General features: G+C 35.6%; 4 protein-coding genes across 4 annotated transcripts in view; 2 read left to right on the top strand and 2 right to left on the bottom strand.

Moving 5' to 3' along the window:
- Nucleotides 1-822: 822 nt before the first annotated feature.
- On the top strand, nt 823-6,721 carry Cbr-hlh-30 (the record flags this gene model as incomplete). The annotated part of the gene is made up of 8 exons (XM_045236280.1): nt 823-888; nt 1,153-1,284; nt 1,649-1,817; nt 1,946-2,021; nt 3,130-3,421; nt 4,578-4,722; nt 4,794-4,927; nt 6,557-6,721. 8 exons carry the CDS (start codon nt 823-825, stop codon nt 6,719-6,721), a joined length of 1,179 nt encoding a protein of 392 aa, XP_045092913.1.
- A 907-nt stretch (nt 6,722-7,628) lies between these two features.
- CBG26511 lies at nt 7,629-7,791 on the bottom strand (the record flags this gene model as incomplete). The annotated part of the gene is made up of 2 exons (XM_045236279.1): nt 7,629-7,697; nt 7,771-7,791. 2 exons carry the CDS (start codon nt 7,789-7,791, stop codon nt 7,629-7,631), a joined length of 90 nt encoding a protein of 29 aa, XP_045098433.1.
- A 1,667-nt stretch (nt 7,792-9,458) lies between these two features.
- On the top strand, nt 9,459-15,233 carry Cbr-nhr-78 (the record flags this gene model as incomplete). Its single annotated transcript, XM_045236278.1, has 8 exons — nt 9,459-9,521; nt 10,326-10,413; nt 10,781-10,846; nt 11,201-11,247; nt 12,404-12,607; nt 13,666-14,007; nt 14,430-14,706; nt 15,130-15,233. 8 exons carry the CDS (start codon nt 9,459-9,461, stop codon nt 15,231-15,233), a joined length of 1,191 nt encoding a protein of 396 aa, XP_045092912.1.
- Nucleotides 15,234-16,195: 962 nt separating this feature from the next.
- CBG05362 overlaps nt 16,196-16,835 on the bottom strand; it is a gene marked incomplete at both ends in the record, with an annotated part of 12,658 nt that continues 12,018 nt past the window's right edge. The window contains one exon of the mRNA XM_002634720.1: nt 16,196-16,398. Within this exon, the coding sequence (XP_002634766.1) occupies nt 16,196-16,398 (203 nt within the window). The remainder of the gene's footprint in view (nt 16,399-16,835) is intronic.

Here is a 16,835-nt window from a genome sequence, read left to right as displayed (position 1 = left end):
ACAATGACAAAATTCAGCGATTTGGCGAGAGTCCGATTCCAGGCGGTGGCATGAATATGTTTGGACATGATGTGGGTTTTTTTTTGCAATTTTGGGATTACTGTAGCGGGAATTTTGGAAAATCTGAAAATTTTAGGATTACTGTACAACTAACCGTTTGTTTTATTCGCTGTATCTATGTTTCATTTTTCCTGTTTTGAAGCTATTCAAGGGGTTACGGTAGATTTTGGCAAAAAATAAGTGTCGATAAATTTCTTAATTTCTGAATTTCGCAATTTCCGAATTTCCGAATTTCTGGATTTTGAATTTCTGAATTTTTGAATTTCCGAATTTCCGAATTTCTTGATTTCTGAATTTCTGAATTTTTGAATTTTTGAATTTCTGAATTTCTGAATTTCTGAATTTCTGAATTTCTGAATTTCTGAATTTTTGAATTTCTGAATTTCTGAATTTCTGAATTTCTGAATTTCTGAATTTTTGAATTTCTGAATTTCTGAATTTTTGAATTTCCGAATTTCCGAATTTCTTGATTTCTGAATTTCTGAATTTTTGAATTTCTGAATTTCTGAATTTCTGAATTTCTGAATTTCTGAATTTCCGAATTTCTGAATTTCTGAATTTTTGAATTTCCGAATTTTCGAATTTCTGGATTTCAGTATTTTTGGACATATTTAGGCTCAAAAATTCAAAAAAAATGTGCATGATTTTTTTGCTGCTTCCTCTACCGTAATCCCCTACATACTAACCCTCTAAAGCCCACCTACCGTATACCTACCAACCTACCGTACTACTTGCCGTTTCTTCCAGCTCGACGACCTAATAATGGACGAGCTGATGACGATGGACGAGGAGGAGCAACAGCACGGCCGCGGTGGCTCTTCCCGACCGGTTAGTATCTTACTGTAGGGTACTGTAGATGACATCTACAGTATTCCCCAAATCTAACATTCACACACCTTTTTTGTCCTTTGCTTTTTGATAACTTTTTTTTTGAAACTTTTTTTTTCGGAATTCTAAGAAAACTATCCTTTTGTGTGACCATTTTTTGTAGTATCTCTAACCCAAAAAAGCCCAAAAATTAAAAAAAAAATTTTTTTTTTTTCAAATTAAAATAATTTTTTTGGCTGAAACTCCAGAATTCTGAAATTTCAGATGACCATTGGTGGAGGTCCAAAATCCATGTCCATGGCTCGCCCGATTCCAGGAGCTAGCGATCGCTCGCAAAATGTGCACACCAGTAGTCCGATACCGTGTCCAGGAGGCCTATCTCAGAATTATAGACAGGTAAGTGAATTAGGCCCCGCCCACTTTTAGGGGGGGGGGGCGGAGTTTAATAGTTTCGCACGCTTTCAGAAGCGTTTGGGAGCAATTTTGGAGATTTTTCAATTTTCTGAAAATTTCAAAAAAAAAAGCTTTTTTCGAATTTTTTTCTATTTTGATCGATTTCTATTTTCATTTTCTCTAAGTCTCTTATCTTTTATCTCTAAAAAAAATGAAATTGAAAGTGTCATGCGCCTTTAAATTGATACATATCAACCGGTTTTTTGTGTCCAATTTCGAACGAAACAAAAAAGATTCTTATCTAAAAAAAAATGTTTTTTGAAATTTTTTTTCTTTTTTTCAATTTTCTGAAAATCAATATTTTCAGATCGTTTCAAGTTCCGCGCCAACCGGCTCAATCGATATCGAGAAAATGTTGGGCGGAGTTCAGAATGGCGGAGGGGGCGGAGCGTCCGGTGGAGGCTCGGGCGGCGGAAGCAATGGAGATCCGGATGACTATTACAGGGACCGTAGGAAGAAGGATATTCATAATATGAGTGAGTTTTTATTCTTTTTGCTTAAGCGCGAAATTTGAAAATTTCGAAAATTAAAAAAATTTTAGATTTTTTTTTTTTTGAAAAAAACTTTTGCGCCTTAAAACTTTTCAAATTCATACATTGTTCAGTCGAACGCCGCCGACGGTACAACATCAACGACCGAATCAAGGAGTTGGGACAAATGCTGCCAAAAAACACATCTGAGTAAGTCATGGTGGCCTAGCTTTCAGCCGCTCTTGGCCTAGAAATCCAGAAAGTCAATTTTCTGGCTTTCCCGCTGATTTTAGATAGAAATGAACATCAAAATCGGATTCCTTGCTAAAAACTGTTTTAGAAAACATGGTCCCTTGCCAAAAATCTCGCGTGGCCTAACTTTCCAACTGGTGGCCTAGAAAATCCAAGAACTCGGCCACCATGAAAAATCTTGTTTTTTCTTGCTTTCGGGGGTAGATTTTCACAAGTGATTTGAATTTTTTGATTCTCGAAGTGTGAATTTTGAAGTTTCATGTCGAAAATACACCTAAATAAAGAATGGTGGTCTAGCTTTCAACCTATTGTGTCCTAGAAATCCAGAAAGTCAATTTTCTGGCTTTCCCGCTGATTTTAGATAGAAATAAACATCAAAATCGGATTTCTTGCTAAAAACTGCTTTAGAAAACATGGTCTCTTGCCGAAAATCTCGCGTGGCCTAACTTTCCAACTGGTGGCCTAGAAATCCAAATTCTTAGAAAAAATTAATTTTCTGGTCTTTCTGATGTAACTAGATTGAAATAAGTATTAAATTCAGTCTTCCCGTTTGAAACTTCCCTAGAAAATTTGGTCCCAAGCCAAAAATCTCGCGTGGCCTAACTTTCCATTTTGTGGCCTAGAAAATCCGAAAACTCGGCCACCATCAAACATTTCGTTTTTTCTTGCTTTCCGATGTGCATTTTTATGAGGAATAATTTTCAAGTCTTATATAATAAAAATGAGGATTTCGTGTAGAAAAGTTCCCATAGTTGGCCTAGAAATCCACATTTTCAATAAAAAAGTAGTTTTTTGTATTTTCTGATTTTCCTGATGATTCTAGGTGAAAATAAACATTAAAATCGGATTTCTGATCACAAATCACCCTAGAAAACTTCGTCACAGGTCAAAAATCTCGTATGGCCTAACTTTTGCCAATGGTGGCCTAGAAAATCCAAAAACTCGGCCACCATCAAAATTTTTGATTTTTGTTGGTTTCCGGGTTAGAATTTTGCGCTGAATCCGAATTTGACATCTATTTTCAATTAAATCTCAATCTAAACCCTGAAAATCCCGAATTTTCCAGAGAAATGAAGCTGAACAAAGGAACGATTCTCAAAGCCTCGTGCGACTATATTCGAGTTCTTCAAAAAGACAGAGAACACGCTCTCAAGCATCAACAGCACCAGAAAAATCTCGAGGCGGCCGCCCAAAAGTACGCGGACCGTGTCAAAGAGCTCGAGGACATGCTGGCACGTCAGGGCGTTCAGGTGCCACCAAATCATCTGCCACCGATTCCAAAATTTATCGATAGACCAATTAAGCAGGAGCTGGATGACACCTCGCCACCAAATCACACACCAACCGGATCATTCATCGTGAGTTTTCCTGAAAATTACGCTGAAAATGAGCAGACATAGGCTGAAATAGACCTTACTTGCGTAGATGGCCTAGAAACCCAAATCAGGCGAAACCTAGTCCCCGAAAAACTTGAATTTGATAAAAACAATTTTTAATTCATTATTTGACTCTTGAAAATTCCAGAAAATTTGGCTGAAAATGAGCCACAATGAGACTAGCTATCCTCAAATTAGACAATTTCTCCTTGGTGGCCTAGAAACCCAAATTATGAAAAAAACCTAGGCCACAGCTACTCAAATTTGAATTTACACAACCCTTAATATGGTTTTAGTCGAAAAAATTCCAGAAAATTCTATAAAATTCCGCCTAAAAAGAGCAAAAAGCCAAGGTGGCCGAGTTTTTTTGTTCGGTGGCCTAGAAAACCCCAACTGCACAATATTCTTATCTATTCACTATTATCATTATATCTAGTGTTTGGTGTAGATGTCGTTTTGACCTTATTTCTTTTTCCTGTACCCTGTAATTTTATGATATTTGTGAAATTTTGAAAATTTTCAATAGAAAAAAGAACTGAAAATTGAAATTTTGAGCATGAAAAACGCATTTCTAGACGTTTTTGACTAGAGGAATCGGATTCCTCATAAAATTTCACCCTAGAAACCACTAAAAAACAACTTTTTTCTTAGTGGCCGAGTTTTTGGATTTTCTAGGCCACCATTGGCAAAAGTTAGGCCACGCGAGATTTTCATCCTTTAACATCGTTTTCTGAGGTAGTTTTTAGCGAGAAGTTCAAATTTGATGTTCATTTAAATCTGGGGGCAGCGGGAAAGTCAGGAAATTGAATTTTTCTCAAAAATTGTGGATTTCTAGGCCCGGCATATCCTAATTTGAAATTTTGAGCATGAAAAACTCATTTTTAAACGTTGTCAACTAGAAAAAGTGAGTTCCGCATAAAATTTCACTGTAAAAGCCATAAAAAAACAATTTTTCTACCATGGCCTAGTTTTTGGATTTTCTAGGCCACGCACGATATTAGGCCCGAGACCAATTTTTCTAAAGTAGTTTTTTGCTAGAAATCCGAATTCGATGGTTATTTAGACCCTGAATGCGCGAAAAACGCAGAAAATCGAATATTTTGAAATTTTCACCTAGGAATGTTCCCAAAATTTTCAGTCAAACTCTGGCTTCTTGTCCGAGGTGACAAACAACACCGCTGCGTTGCAAATCTCAGCCGACTCGCGCCAAAACTCGTTCATGAACAACTCAGCACCGTCGGACAGCTTCTTCTCGGTGGGCTCCGCATCGCCGCCCGATTACAGTGAGCTTCCCATTTCCTCTTCTTCATTTGTGCCGACACGTGGCTTTCTGGAGCCAATTGTTGAATTCTAGGGACGAGCGGTGTGACGTCATGGAAGCTGCCGGGGGCAGGAGGTACGACGACAGGTAACAATGCTAGCGTGAACGGGGGCGGTGGCGGCGGCGCTGGAAATTCGTTCTCCGACCTCATGATGGACGATCTCAATGTATGTGTAAGCTTCTACCACCTAATGCATGCCCTTTCTATTTGTGATTCTATGTGTGTATGCGAGGCGTGAGACTGCGGTTTTCAGTGTCAAAGCATGTGAAAATTGGGTAAAAATCGAGCAAAAATGAGCCAAAATGAGCTAAAACGCCACATAGCGCAATTTTTCGATTTTTGAGTCGTTTTTCGGCCACTTTTCGGTGTCTGACATGCGACAAACATGTTTAACGCAGTTTTCGAGCTAAAACCCTGTTTTCCGCAAAAAAAAACGGCTGAAAAAGAGCCAAAACGAGGCGAAAGGCACTGACGCGGCATTTTGGGCGCCAATTTTCGAATTGTATCGTTTTTCGAGCGTTTTAGCGGGGTAACTTACGTTTTTAGTGTATTAATGATGCTAAAAACAGATTTAAAGCTTATTTTCAGTCTAAAAACTTTTTACCACAAAAAATCTAGTCTAAAACGAGCCGAAATGAGGCGAAAGGCACTGAAGCGCCAATTTGGGCGCCAATTTTCGAATTTAGGCGTTTTTTGAACGTTTTAGCGAGGTAACGTGCGTTTTTAGTGTATTTATGATGCTAAAAACAGATTTAAAGCTTATTTTTAGTCTGAAAACCTTTTTTCTGCAAAGAAATCGATCGAAAATGAGCCAAAAAGCACTGGAAGGCGTTTTAGGCGCCGATTTTTGGATTTTAACTTTTTTTGAGCGTTTTATCGAGTTAAATTGCGTTTTTAGTGTCTTAAATTTGTGAAAAACCAATTCAAATGCAGTCTGAAATCGCTTTTGCCGCTGAAATTCCTGCTAAAATCGGCCGAAACAAGCAAAAATGCACCAATCGACACTTTTCGCAATTTTTCGAGCCAAACATCAATATTCGAAGTTTTTGAGCATTTTTTTTGAGTGTCTGACATGTGAAAAATTGGTTTAAACGCAGTTTTCAAGCCGAAAATCACTTTTTCCCGAAAAATATGGGCCAAAACGGCCGGAAATCAACAAATTCCAGTTATAGCCTAACTTTCGTGGCCTAGAAACCCTAAAAGCATGTTTTTGGCGTATTCTCAAATTTCCAGTGTTGAATGGTGTTGTTTTAGTGTTCTTTATGACTTGGCCAGATTTCAGTGTCGTCCATTTTACGATATTTGTGAAATTTTGAAATTTTTCAGCAACAAAAAAAAAACGAAAAATTGAAATTTTGAGCATGAAAATCTAATTTTCAGACTTTCCCGACTAGAAAAATCGAATTCCTCATAAAATTTCACCCTAGAAACCACTAAAAAAATAATTTTTCCCGGTGGCCGAGTTTTCGAATTTTCTAGGCCACTATTGGCGAAAGTTAGGCCACGCACGATATTAGGCCAGCAATAACGTTTTTTAGGGTGGTTTTTTGCGAGGAATTCGATTTTTGAAATTAAAAGTGTCTGGAACTAGCTGAAACTTGGGAAATGCATTTTTTTTGGAAAAAAAAAATTATTTTTTGGGAAAATTTTTTTTTAGCGTAAAAACTTTAAAATTCTGAATCTCACACGTTTATATAAAATAATGCCTCTGGACCCAAATTTTGCGCTGAATCCGAATCTGCGATAATTTTTGACTTCCAGGAAGGCTGACCCCCTGAAAAATCCCTATTTTCAGCCTATGATCAATGGTGATCCACTCATCTCATCCGGTGCCCATCCATCGCCACACTTCCACAGCTCTCAAATGTCGCCAGAAATCCATTGGGACGCGTCGGGCTTCTCACCGGACCCAATCAATCCTAATCAATCATCTGGCCATTATCACATGGATTTTTCTTAAATTTTTCTAGAAAAATCCATCCATTATGTACATAATTCTGTTTCTGTGTCCTTGATTTTCAGTTTTTCTCTTTTAAGCCCCGCCCCTTTTCTTCTTCTCCCCCTAATCATATTTTATCAATTCAATTGTGATTTGTTTCTAAGCCCCGCCCACTTTTTTGGTCCCATTTTTTTCCAAAATCTCCGCTCTCACCTCTATTTTTCTTATATTTTCCCCTCAAAGACTGGTCCCTTTATTCTAGAAACCTAACAAAGCTCAGGGAGTACTGTAGTAGCGAAACATTTTCAGGCCCGCCCCAAAAATTTTTCAAATTTCGCGCCATTTCTTCTGGGCCACACTCTAGATTTTGTCTCCAATCTGTATTTTGACTCCGCCCCTTTTTATGTAAATAGGCCCCGCCCACTTTAGGCATTACAAAACTAACACTGAAAACATGTTATTTTTGCGAATTTCGATTCGATTTTTTAAGCCATTTCTCCTTATTTTTCGTTTTTGACAACCAAAAAAAAATTTTGGGCGCGAAATTTGAAATTTTTGAAATTTTCAAAAAAAAAAAATTTTTTTTGAAAATTTTGAAAATTTCAAATTTACCGCTTAAACTATAACACACACATACCATTGATCCCGATCTTCCTCTCTTTTCCTTCCCATTTGCCTCTTCTAGAAATTTCAGAAAATAATTTTTTTGGCTGAAAATTTTTAAAGCTCTATTACAAAATGTGTGTCGGCGGGTATTCCCAAAAAAATCCAAAAAATCCCAAAAAAAAAAAATGTTTTTTGTACATATTTCCTTCTAGGCTCCGCCCACTTTTTCTTTCTTTTCTAAAAAACATGCAACAAATTGCTCCGCCCCCTTTTCCTCCTCCTCGATTCGAAACACACACACAATTTTTCACTTTATATCGATTTATTGATTTTTCCCAACCCACCCTGATCCTCCTCCAAAAACCCCTGACACCCATATATAGGCGCTTATCTGTTTTTTTTTTAATTTTCAAAAAAATCCCAAAAAAAAAAATTTTGGCGCGAAAATTTGAAATTACCCGCGCCAATTTGTAATTTATGTACATATATGACTTCTTTTTTGCCACCACCCACACACTTCCCTGATACAAAAACCCCGCCCCTTTTTCTTCTAAGCCCCGCCCCTTTTTTTTTGAAAAATTCGCTGAAAATCAATAAAAAGCCATATAAATCAAATTTTTTCTACAAATTTCAGACCGAAATTTTGCGCTGAATCCAAATCGACAGTAATTTTTAACTTCAGACAATTTTAAATCTCTGAAAAACTCAAAAATTTTATGACAATGATCAATTGGCCGAAATTCCATTTTTGGCTGAAAATGATCGATTTCAAACGTCTGAAAATGTACTTTTTACTAGTCCATTTGATCTGAAAATTTGAGAAATTACAGTAATACATTTGAGTGATTTCCTCTAAAATTTTCATACGAAACGGATAAGTTTGAAGTACTTTTCCAGACACTGAACTCTGAAACAGTGGCGAGGGGCAGTTAATACACTCTAGCGACTTGTTGATAGCTCTATCTCTAGAACTATCAGAGTTATTAAAAATTTATAAACTACGACATTGCTCAGCACAAAATTTTCTACATTTTCCAATTTTTAAAATTTACCTAGCTTATATTTGGATCAAGTTGAAGCTATTTGAAAATTGGTCAAAATTTCCATTTTTTCGAAAATTAAATTTTTTTTGAAATGGCCATAACTTTCTTGCAATTTAAGCTAGAAAACTTTTAAAAATTGGAAAACATCAAAAATGTTTTGAAAATCATTTTGTTAGTTGACAAAATTTTTCTAGCTATTCTAGTTTTCGATCTATGCGCCTTTAAAGTTAGTTCGCGCCGAGGAACACAGGGAAACGAGAGACTATAGCTGTCTGCGCCTCTATCTCTAGAACTATCCGAGTTATCAAAATGTTGTAAACTACGACATTGCTCAGCATAAAATTTCCTACATTTTCCAATTTTTGAAATTAATCTAGCTCAATTTTGGACCAAGTTGTAGCTGTTTGAAAATTGGTGAACATTCACAATTTTTCGAAAATTTCAAAAAGTTTCAAATTGCCATAAATTGTTTCCAATTCGACCTAGGAAAGTTTTGAAAAATGGTAAGCATCATAATCTTAATATTCATCATTGTGTTAGTTGAAAAAAATTTTTCTAGCTATTCTAGTTATTGAGCTATGCGCCTTTAAAGCTAGATAGCGCCGAGAGCGCAGAGACACGAGGTACTCTAGCTGTTTGCGTCTCTATCTCTTGAACCATGAGAGCTATAGAAAAGTTCTAAATTACACAATTGCTCAGCATAAAATTTTCTACATTTTTCAATTTTTGAAATTAATCTAGCTTGATTTTGAACCAAGTTACAGCTATTTGAAAATTGTAACTCCTAAAAAAAATGTTTTTCATAATTTTCTCTCTTCTCCCCCGCTCATCAAATGCTCCTTCCCCGTTTTCTCCCCCAACCAAATAACTGCACGTGTTAGTCTTATGTATGTTGTACTCTAGCCCAGTTGGTCTCTCTTTTTCTCTTTCTCTGCCACTCTCTCGCTCTCACACACTCTCTCACCCTCTCGATTGATTCGCTAGAGTGTAGCCAGCCAGCGGGCCGTCAACGGCCCGTTTTTGCTTTTTTTTGCTTTTTTTTCGGATAATTAGTGCTAATTAGTGTTAATTTTAAACGTTTTTGTAGAAAATTTTCAAAAAATTTGACCATGAAATGTGCGATTTGCGACTCGGTGGCACTTTCGCTGCACTTTGGAGCGCCCAGTTGTAAGGTGAGTGATTTGGGGCGTAATTAGAGGGTAATTAGGGGTAATAGGGGAGTGAAAATAGAGCATTATAGGTTAGCAATGGTTGGAGAAACTGAAATTTCCAGAAAAATAGGCTGAAAATGGTTAAAAGCAGGCTAGAAAAGCTGAAAATTCAAAAAGTGGTCCATTGGACCTTAATTACCCTAAAAATAGTTGAGAATGGTTTGAAAACAATTGAAAATTGCAGAAAATGAGCTGAAAATAGTCTAAAAAAGTAGAAAAATGCTATGTTTCCATGAATTGACTTTTAAAAAAATTTTCAAAAAAATTTTTTTTCTATATTTTCAAGTGGCTGTAACTTGGTCCAAAATTGAGCTAGATTAATTTTAAAAACATGAAAATGTAGAAAATTTTATGCTGAGCAATTTCGTAATTTTCATTTTTTTTGTAACTTTTATGGTTCTAGAGATAGAGACGCAGACAGCTAGAGTGTCTCGCCTGCCTTCTCCTCGCCGGTGTGTGCTATGTTTAAAGGCGCATAGCTCAACAACTAAAATAGCTAGAAACATTCTGTCAACTGACAAAATGATTTCTATGAAATTCTTGATTCTTTCCAATTTTCAGAATCCTTCTAGCTAAAATTCTAAAAAAGTTATGTCAATTTGAAAAAAATTCTCAAATAATTGTGCCCCAAATGTTATAATTATTCAGATAGCTATATCTTGGTCAAAATTAAGCTAGGCAAATTTTAAAAACTGTAAAATATAGGAAATTCAATTTCTAACAATTTCAGAAGTTTCAAAATCTCCAAAAATAGTTTTTTTCCAGGCCTGTGCCGCATTTTTCCGTCGAACCGTCGCACTGGACATCACCTATGACTGTATCACCGGGAATCAGGATTGTGAAGTTAATCATGGTAATTTTTAGAGGAAAATTGTTAAAATCAAACATTAAAGCCTAAAAAATTAAAATTTTGGGGAAAAAATCTTTAGAAATAAAAAAAAATTTGGAGTTAAAAATACTCCGTTTCCTCTAAAAAACGATCCTAGGGTGCTCAAATTTTGAGCTCAATCATCTCAGTTCCCGTAAAAGATATCAATAATCTGTTAACTGATAAAATGTAGGTGATATTATGATAAACATTTTATCAATTGACAACTTTTTGATATCTTCTATAGGAACCGAAATAATTGAGCTCGAAGTGCTATTATCCATCTAAAATCTACATCTAAATCCATCTAAATGAAACGACAAAAAAAAACACGGATTATTACAATTTGCAGAACGTCGAATGGCTTGTAAAAAGTGTCGATACCAGAAGTGCATCAACAACAACATGCAGAGATATAGTAAGTTGAAATTTTTTTTTGAAAATTATTTTTTTTCAGATTTTCTGAAAATTTTGGTTCATTCAATTTCTCAGTTGTTCCCTTCAAAACTAGCCTAAAATCACTTAAATCCGTCTATTCTAACCCAAGATACACAATTTCGTTTGGCTAGCGCGCCAGACGACGAGACACCTCTCGCTTCTCTGCGCACTCTTCGCTGCCCCCACTCTCTAGTCGTGCTAACTTTAAAGACGCATAACTCTTCTTAAAATTGAGCTAGAAAAATGAAAACCAGATCGATTTGTAGGAAATGTCGAGGGCTTTTTGGTGATATACAATAATGTATAGGAATTTTTCAAATAAAATGTTTTTCAGTGGTTCAATCTAAAAGGGGGCGACCAGATGGAGCAGGGAATACGGAGGTGAGACGTTTTGAGAAAAAATTGGCTCAAAAAACCAGAAAAAGAAGTGACTGACAAAAAAATGAGAGAAAAATATTATCTAGCCAACTCTCTAGCCAGTGGTGGACACTCGTAAACAGCACGCGCACGCACACTCCTTCTTTTTGGCTCCGCCCCCTTTTTGCAAAGAAAAAAGGGGCGGAGCTTAGGGAAGGGGATTAGAAAGCATATTTTTTCTAGAATCAAAATTTCCTCAAAAATGCTACTAGGTTATATGTTCCAAGAAGTTTTGATTCCATTGAAAAAACGAAAAAAGGTAACTTTTGGTTCCAAACATTCATTAAAATTCAAATTGCTGTAATTTTTTTTTTTTGAAAGTTGTGCTAGGACAATTTTGAAAACTGCAAAAAATAGAAATTTTTCGAAAATCATTTTGTTAGCTTGTAACATTTTTATAGGTGTTCTCTTGTTTTTTGAGATATGCGCTTTTAAACATAGGACACAGAGGTGAAAGGCAGGCTGGCGAGACAATCTATCTGTCTGCGTCTCTATCTCTAAAACCATTAGAGCTATCAAAAAGCTGTGAACTACAAAATTGCTCAGCATAAAATTTCCTACATTCTTCAATTTTTGAAATTAATCTAGCTCAATTTTGGACCAAGTTGTAGCTATTTGAAAATCACTCAAAATTCCATATTTTTTTGAAAATTAATGTTTTTTTTTGAAATTGTTACATCTAGCTTCCTTGCAATTTAAGCTAGAAAACTTTTGAAAACTGGATTGAATCAAAAAATGCCTTAGAATCATTTTGTTAGTTGACAAAATTTTCCTAGCTATCCTAGTTTTCGAGCTATGCGCCTTTAAAGTCAGAGAGCACCGAGGAGCGCAGAGGCACGAGGTACTCTAGGTGTCTGCGTCTCTATCTCTAAAACCATTAGAGCTATCAAAAAGCTGTACACTACAAAATTGCTCAGCATAAAATTTCCTACATTCTTCAATTTTTGAAATTTATCTAGCCTATTTTTGGACAAAGTTACAGATTTTTGAAAATTGACAAAATTCTTCAAATTTCGAAAATATTTAAAAATTGTAACTTTTTCGTAAATTCGGCTAGGCAAATTGTAAAAACTGTAAAATGTAGGAAATTCAATCAAGATTCATTTTGCCAATATTCCAGAATGCTTCCCTATCACCTTCAACACCTCTCGGATCCACACCATCCACAAGCTCCGCCCCTTTACCTCATTCTCCAATGAAAAACGATGAAATTCGAAAATTGAATGAGCATTTCTTCAAAATGGACTCAAATCTGAACAAAAGTCGACGAATGGCATTTACCGATTCCAGATTATTGGATATTTTCTCAGGGATGTGTAAAATGGTGAGTAGGAGAGACGCAGAGAAGCGAGAGTGTCTCGTTTCTCTGGGCGTCAAGGAGCGCGTCAACTTTAAAGGCGCATATCTCAAAAACTAGAATAGCTAGAATATTTTTGTCAACTGTGAAGATGATTATGGTTAAACTTTCTACATTTTCCAATTTATAAACATTGAATAGCTTTCTTTTGAGCTGAGTTATGCGCCCCTTTGAAAGGGAGGAGAGACATAGATAACTAGCCGTTTCTTTAAAGGCGCATATCTCAAGAACTAAGGCAGCTAGAAAAATTTTGCCGATTGCAAAAATGATTCTGATAAAATTTCCTACATTTTCCAATTTTAAAAAATTTTCTAGCTCAATTTTCGAAAACGTTACAGAGGTTTGAATTTTTTAAAATTCCCAGAAATTAAGATTTTTGATCAATTTTCAAATAGCTGTAACTTAGTCCAAAATTGAGCTAGAAAATTCTCAAAAAATTAGAAATGTCGGAAATTTCATTTTGAGTAATTCTGTAGTTTAAAAATTTTTGATAGCTCTCATTCTAAAAATAGAGACGCAGACAGCTAGAGTGTCTCGTTGCTGTGCCGCGTCGAGGAGCGCGTCGTGAGTGTTAACTTTGAAATGGCATATCTTAAAAACTAGAGGACCTAGAAAAATTTTGTAAACTACAAAAATGATGTTTAAAAAATTTCCTACATTTTTCAAGTTAAAAATTTTGTAAAGCTCAAATTTCGAAAAAGTTACAGTATTTTCAAAATTCAAAAAAAAAATCAAAATTCAAAACAATTTGGACCTATTTTTAAATGGCTATAACTTGGTCCAAAATTGAGCTAAAATAATTTAACTAGAATAGCTAGAAATTTTCGGCTTATTGCGAAAATGATTCTCTTAAAATTTTAGATATGATGCAATTTTTAGAATTCGAGTTATGCGCCTTTAAAGTCTAGGACTCCTGCCTGACTTATGCTTCCATGTCTTCATTTTAAATGCGAATAGCTCAAAAACTAGAATAGCTAGAAAGATTTAGAAAATCGGGTATTACAGAAAATTGAAGACATTTCCAGCCGTTTGAAAAACACCAACTCCAACCGTTCGATTTCCGATCCTACCGTGGCTATCAAAAGCAGGAATACGTGATGTTGTTCAACTACGCAAACACCCTACCCGGATTTCAAGAACTATCAAATGCCAGTCAGAATTTCTTATTTCGAATTGCCTGTGGTGTGGATTTTGTGATCAGTTCGTCGTATTATACAATGTGTATTGGAACGGAATCGAATTTATTGATTAGTCAGGATGGGACGTATATTCAAATGAAGCCGTTGCCTCTGTTGGGCGATGAACCGGGCACGGAGCTAATGTTCACGAAGAAGGAGGAGTTGGAGAAGTATAAGAACATTATTAAGGTGAGTAATCTGAAAATTTGGTCCCAAAAACCTGGAAAATGTTGAGGATTTTGCAGACGCGCAAAAGTTTTTAGAACAAAATATTTTTTTGAAAACTTTCTAAATTAGAAATCTTCTGATTTCCCACATTCTTCCCTCAGAATTAGCCTAAAATGGTTTGAATCCGTCTATTCTAACCCATGATACACCCCTTTGTTTGGCTAGCGCGCCAGACGACGAGACACCTCTCGCTTCTCTGCGCACTCTTCGCTGCCCCCACTCTCTAGTCGTGCTAACTTTAAAGGCGCATAACTCATCTCAAGATTAAGCTAAAAAGTTGAAAACTACATATATTTGTAGAAAATTTTAAGGGCTTTCCAATGATATGCAATACAAATATTTACAAACCGTACATTTTTCTCATTAACACCCAAATTTTCCAGCCCCGTGTCAAGTCTTGGATCGACTTCATGCCGCACTACGAAGCATTGGACCCATCTTTCGAGGAAAACAGCATATTAAAAGCCTTATGTTGCTGGCAAACCGCACATTTCAATCTACAAGAATGTGATAAGGATACAGTAAGAAAACAAAAGTCACTGCTCACTCAATGTCTCCTCAAATGGTGCATCGATACGTATGGAGACGAGGAGGGACCGGTCAGAGCTGCGAATATTGTGCTGTTTTCTAGTTCTATATGTGTGAGTTTTGGAAGTTTTTGTTAAAAGTAAAATTTCCAATGTTTTCCTATTTTAAATTTAGCTCAATTTCCAAGCCAGTTATGGCTTGGAAATTTAAAGTCCAGACAACGAGGTTAAGGGAGGCTGACGTTAAAGGCGCATATCTTGAAAACTACCGTAGCTAGAAAAAGTTAGTCAACTAATTAATTAATTGTCATAAAATTTCCAACAAATTCCAATTTTCAAATTTTTTCTAGCTTAATTTTCAAGTGAGTTATGCGCCTTTAAAGTCTAGAAACCAAGAAAAACAAGAATACTAACTTTAAAGTCGCATATCTCAGCTCTAAAACAAGCTAGAACGATTTTGAAACTTGGAAAATGTAGAACAATTTATATATTTTTATTTTTAATTGACCAATTAACCAATTAAATCTAAAAAAATTGAGCAAATTTTAGTCTGAAGTGATGGAACTCGTCAATAGTCTGATCATCATATCGTTCTTCGAAATCATGGATTGTGATCCGCTGATCAATGAGATTCTGTCAACGACCACTTTGTTTTCTTGATTTTTCTTGATTTTGTAAAATTGTGATCTCCAATAAAGATAATACTATGTTTTGTGTTGATTGCTCATGCTTAAAACAGCCAAATTTTCGATTTTTTGAATTTTTGGAATTTTGAAAATTTTGAATTTCTGAATTTCTGAATTTCTGAATTTCTGAATTACTGAATTTCTGAATTTCTGAATTTCTGAATTTCTGAATTTCTGAATTTCTGAATTTCTGAATTTCTGAATTTCTGCATTTCTGAATTTCTGAATTTCTGAATTTCTGAATTTCTGAATTTCTGAATTTCTGAATTTCTGAATTTCTGAATTTCTGCATTTCTGAATTTCTGAACTTCCGAATTTCTGAATTTCTGAATTTCTGAATTTCTGAATTACTGAATTTCTGAATTTCTGAATTTCTGAATTTCTGAATTTCTGAATTTCTGAATTTCTGAATTTCTGAATTTCTGCATTTCTGAATTTCTGAATTTCTGAATTTCTAAATTTCTGAATTTCTGAATTTCTGAATTTTCCAAAGAATCTGAGCAATCAAAAAATCAATCATTCATTCAAAAAAAGAACTGTAAGGAAAAAAATTTCAGAGAAAAAAGATATGAGGTACAATGTATCGGAATATTTACACGAATTATGGAGAAAAGGGGGCGGAGCTTCAAAAAATCAATGAATCGGTAATCAAGAAATTTTGTGAGAAGTTTTCTTCCATTTGCAAGAAGAAGCAGAAAAAAGAGCACAATGATTTAAGAAGAAAGAACTGAATGGACCCGTCTAAGAACAATAAATTAGAAAAAATATCGATAATCTTTAAAGGCACATATCTCAAAAACTAAAATAGCTTTCAAAATTTTGCCAACTGCAAAATTGCTCAGCGTAAAATTTCACACATTTTACAATTTTCAAAATGTTTCTAGCTTAATTTTCAAGCAAGTTATGTGCCTTTAAACTGTTCTATTCTTCATTATTGGGTTGGTACATGTGTTGTTGCGCCTGTCGCATGCGGATGTCGTATTTGTGCTGCTCGATGGCTCGGCTCATGGTTTGACCCATTGAGGTTACTGTAGATGTTGTTGGCCGCCGCTCCGAACCATTTCCGATCATATCTCGGGTCTTTGTTTCGTAGACATCATCATCTTCGTAGTAGTAGCCGAATGCACGAGGGGGTTCGCCTGGAAAATGCCTATATATTTAAGGGAACCCTTGATTTTTGAAGAGATTAAAAACGGATTCCTCACAAAATTCTAGTCTAGAAACTATTTTCAAATGTCGTCAAAGGGCTTAAAATCGCCCATGAATGAGTAGGGACTAACTTTTCCCATTGTTGGCCTAGAAAACGAGTATTTTTTTGAATTTTTTGAGTTTCTCCTTCATTTTCACATTCAATAAATTTCGAATTCGAATTCCTCGTCAAAAATTAACCTAGAAACGTGTTTTCCCAACTAAAATACGCCCATGGCCTAACTTTTCCCCTGGTGGCCTAGAAAATCCAGAAACTCGGCCACCAGGAAAAATTGTGTTTTTTCTTGGTTTCAAGGATAGAATTTGATGGGAAATTTGAATTTGCTAGTTTGAACACGTGAAAATGCAGAATTATACCCGAAAAATA

The sequence above is a fragment of the Caenorhabditis briggsae genome, assembly GCF_000004555.2.
Source record: "Caenorhabditis briggsae complete genome, chrIV, whole genome shotgun sequence".
In the NCBI taxonomy this organism is placed as follows: domain Eukaryota; kingdom Metazoa; phylum Nematoda; class Chromadorea; order Rhabditida; family Rhabditidae; genus Caenorhabditis; species Caenorhabditis briggsae.
Note: the sequence above shows the minus strand (reverse complement) of the source record. Positions and strands in the feature narration are given on the sequence as shown.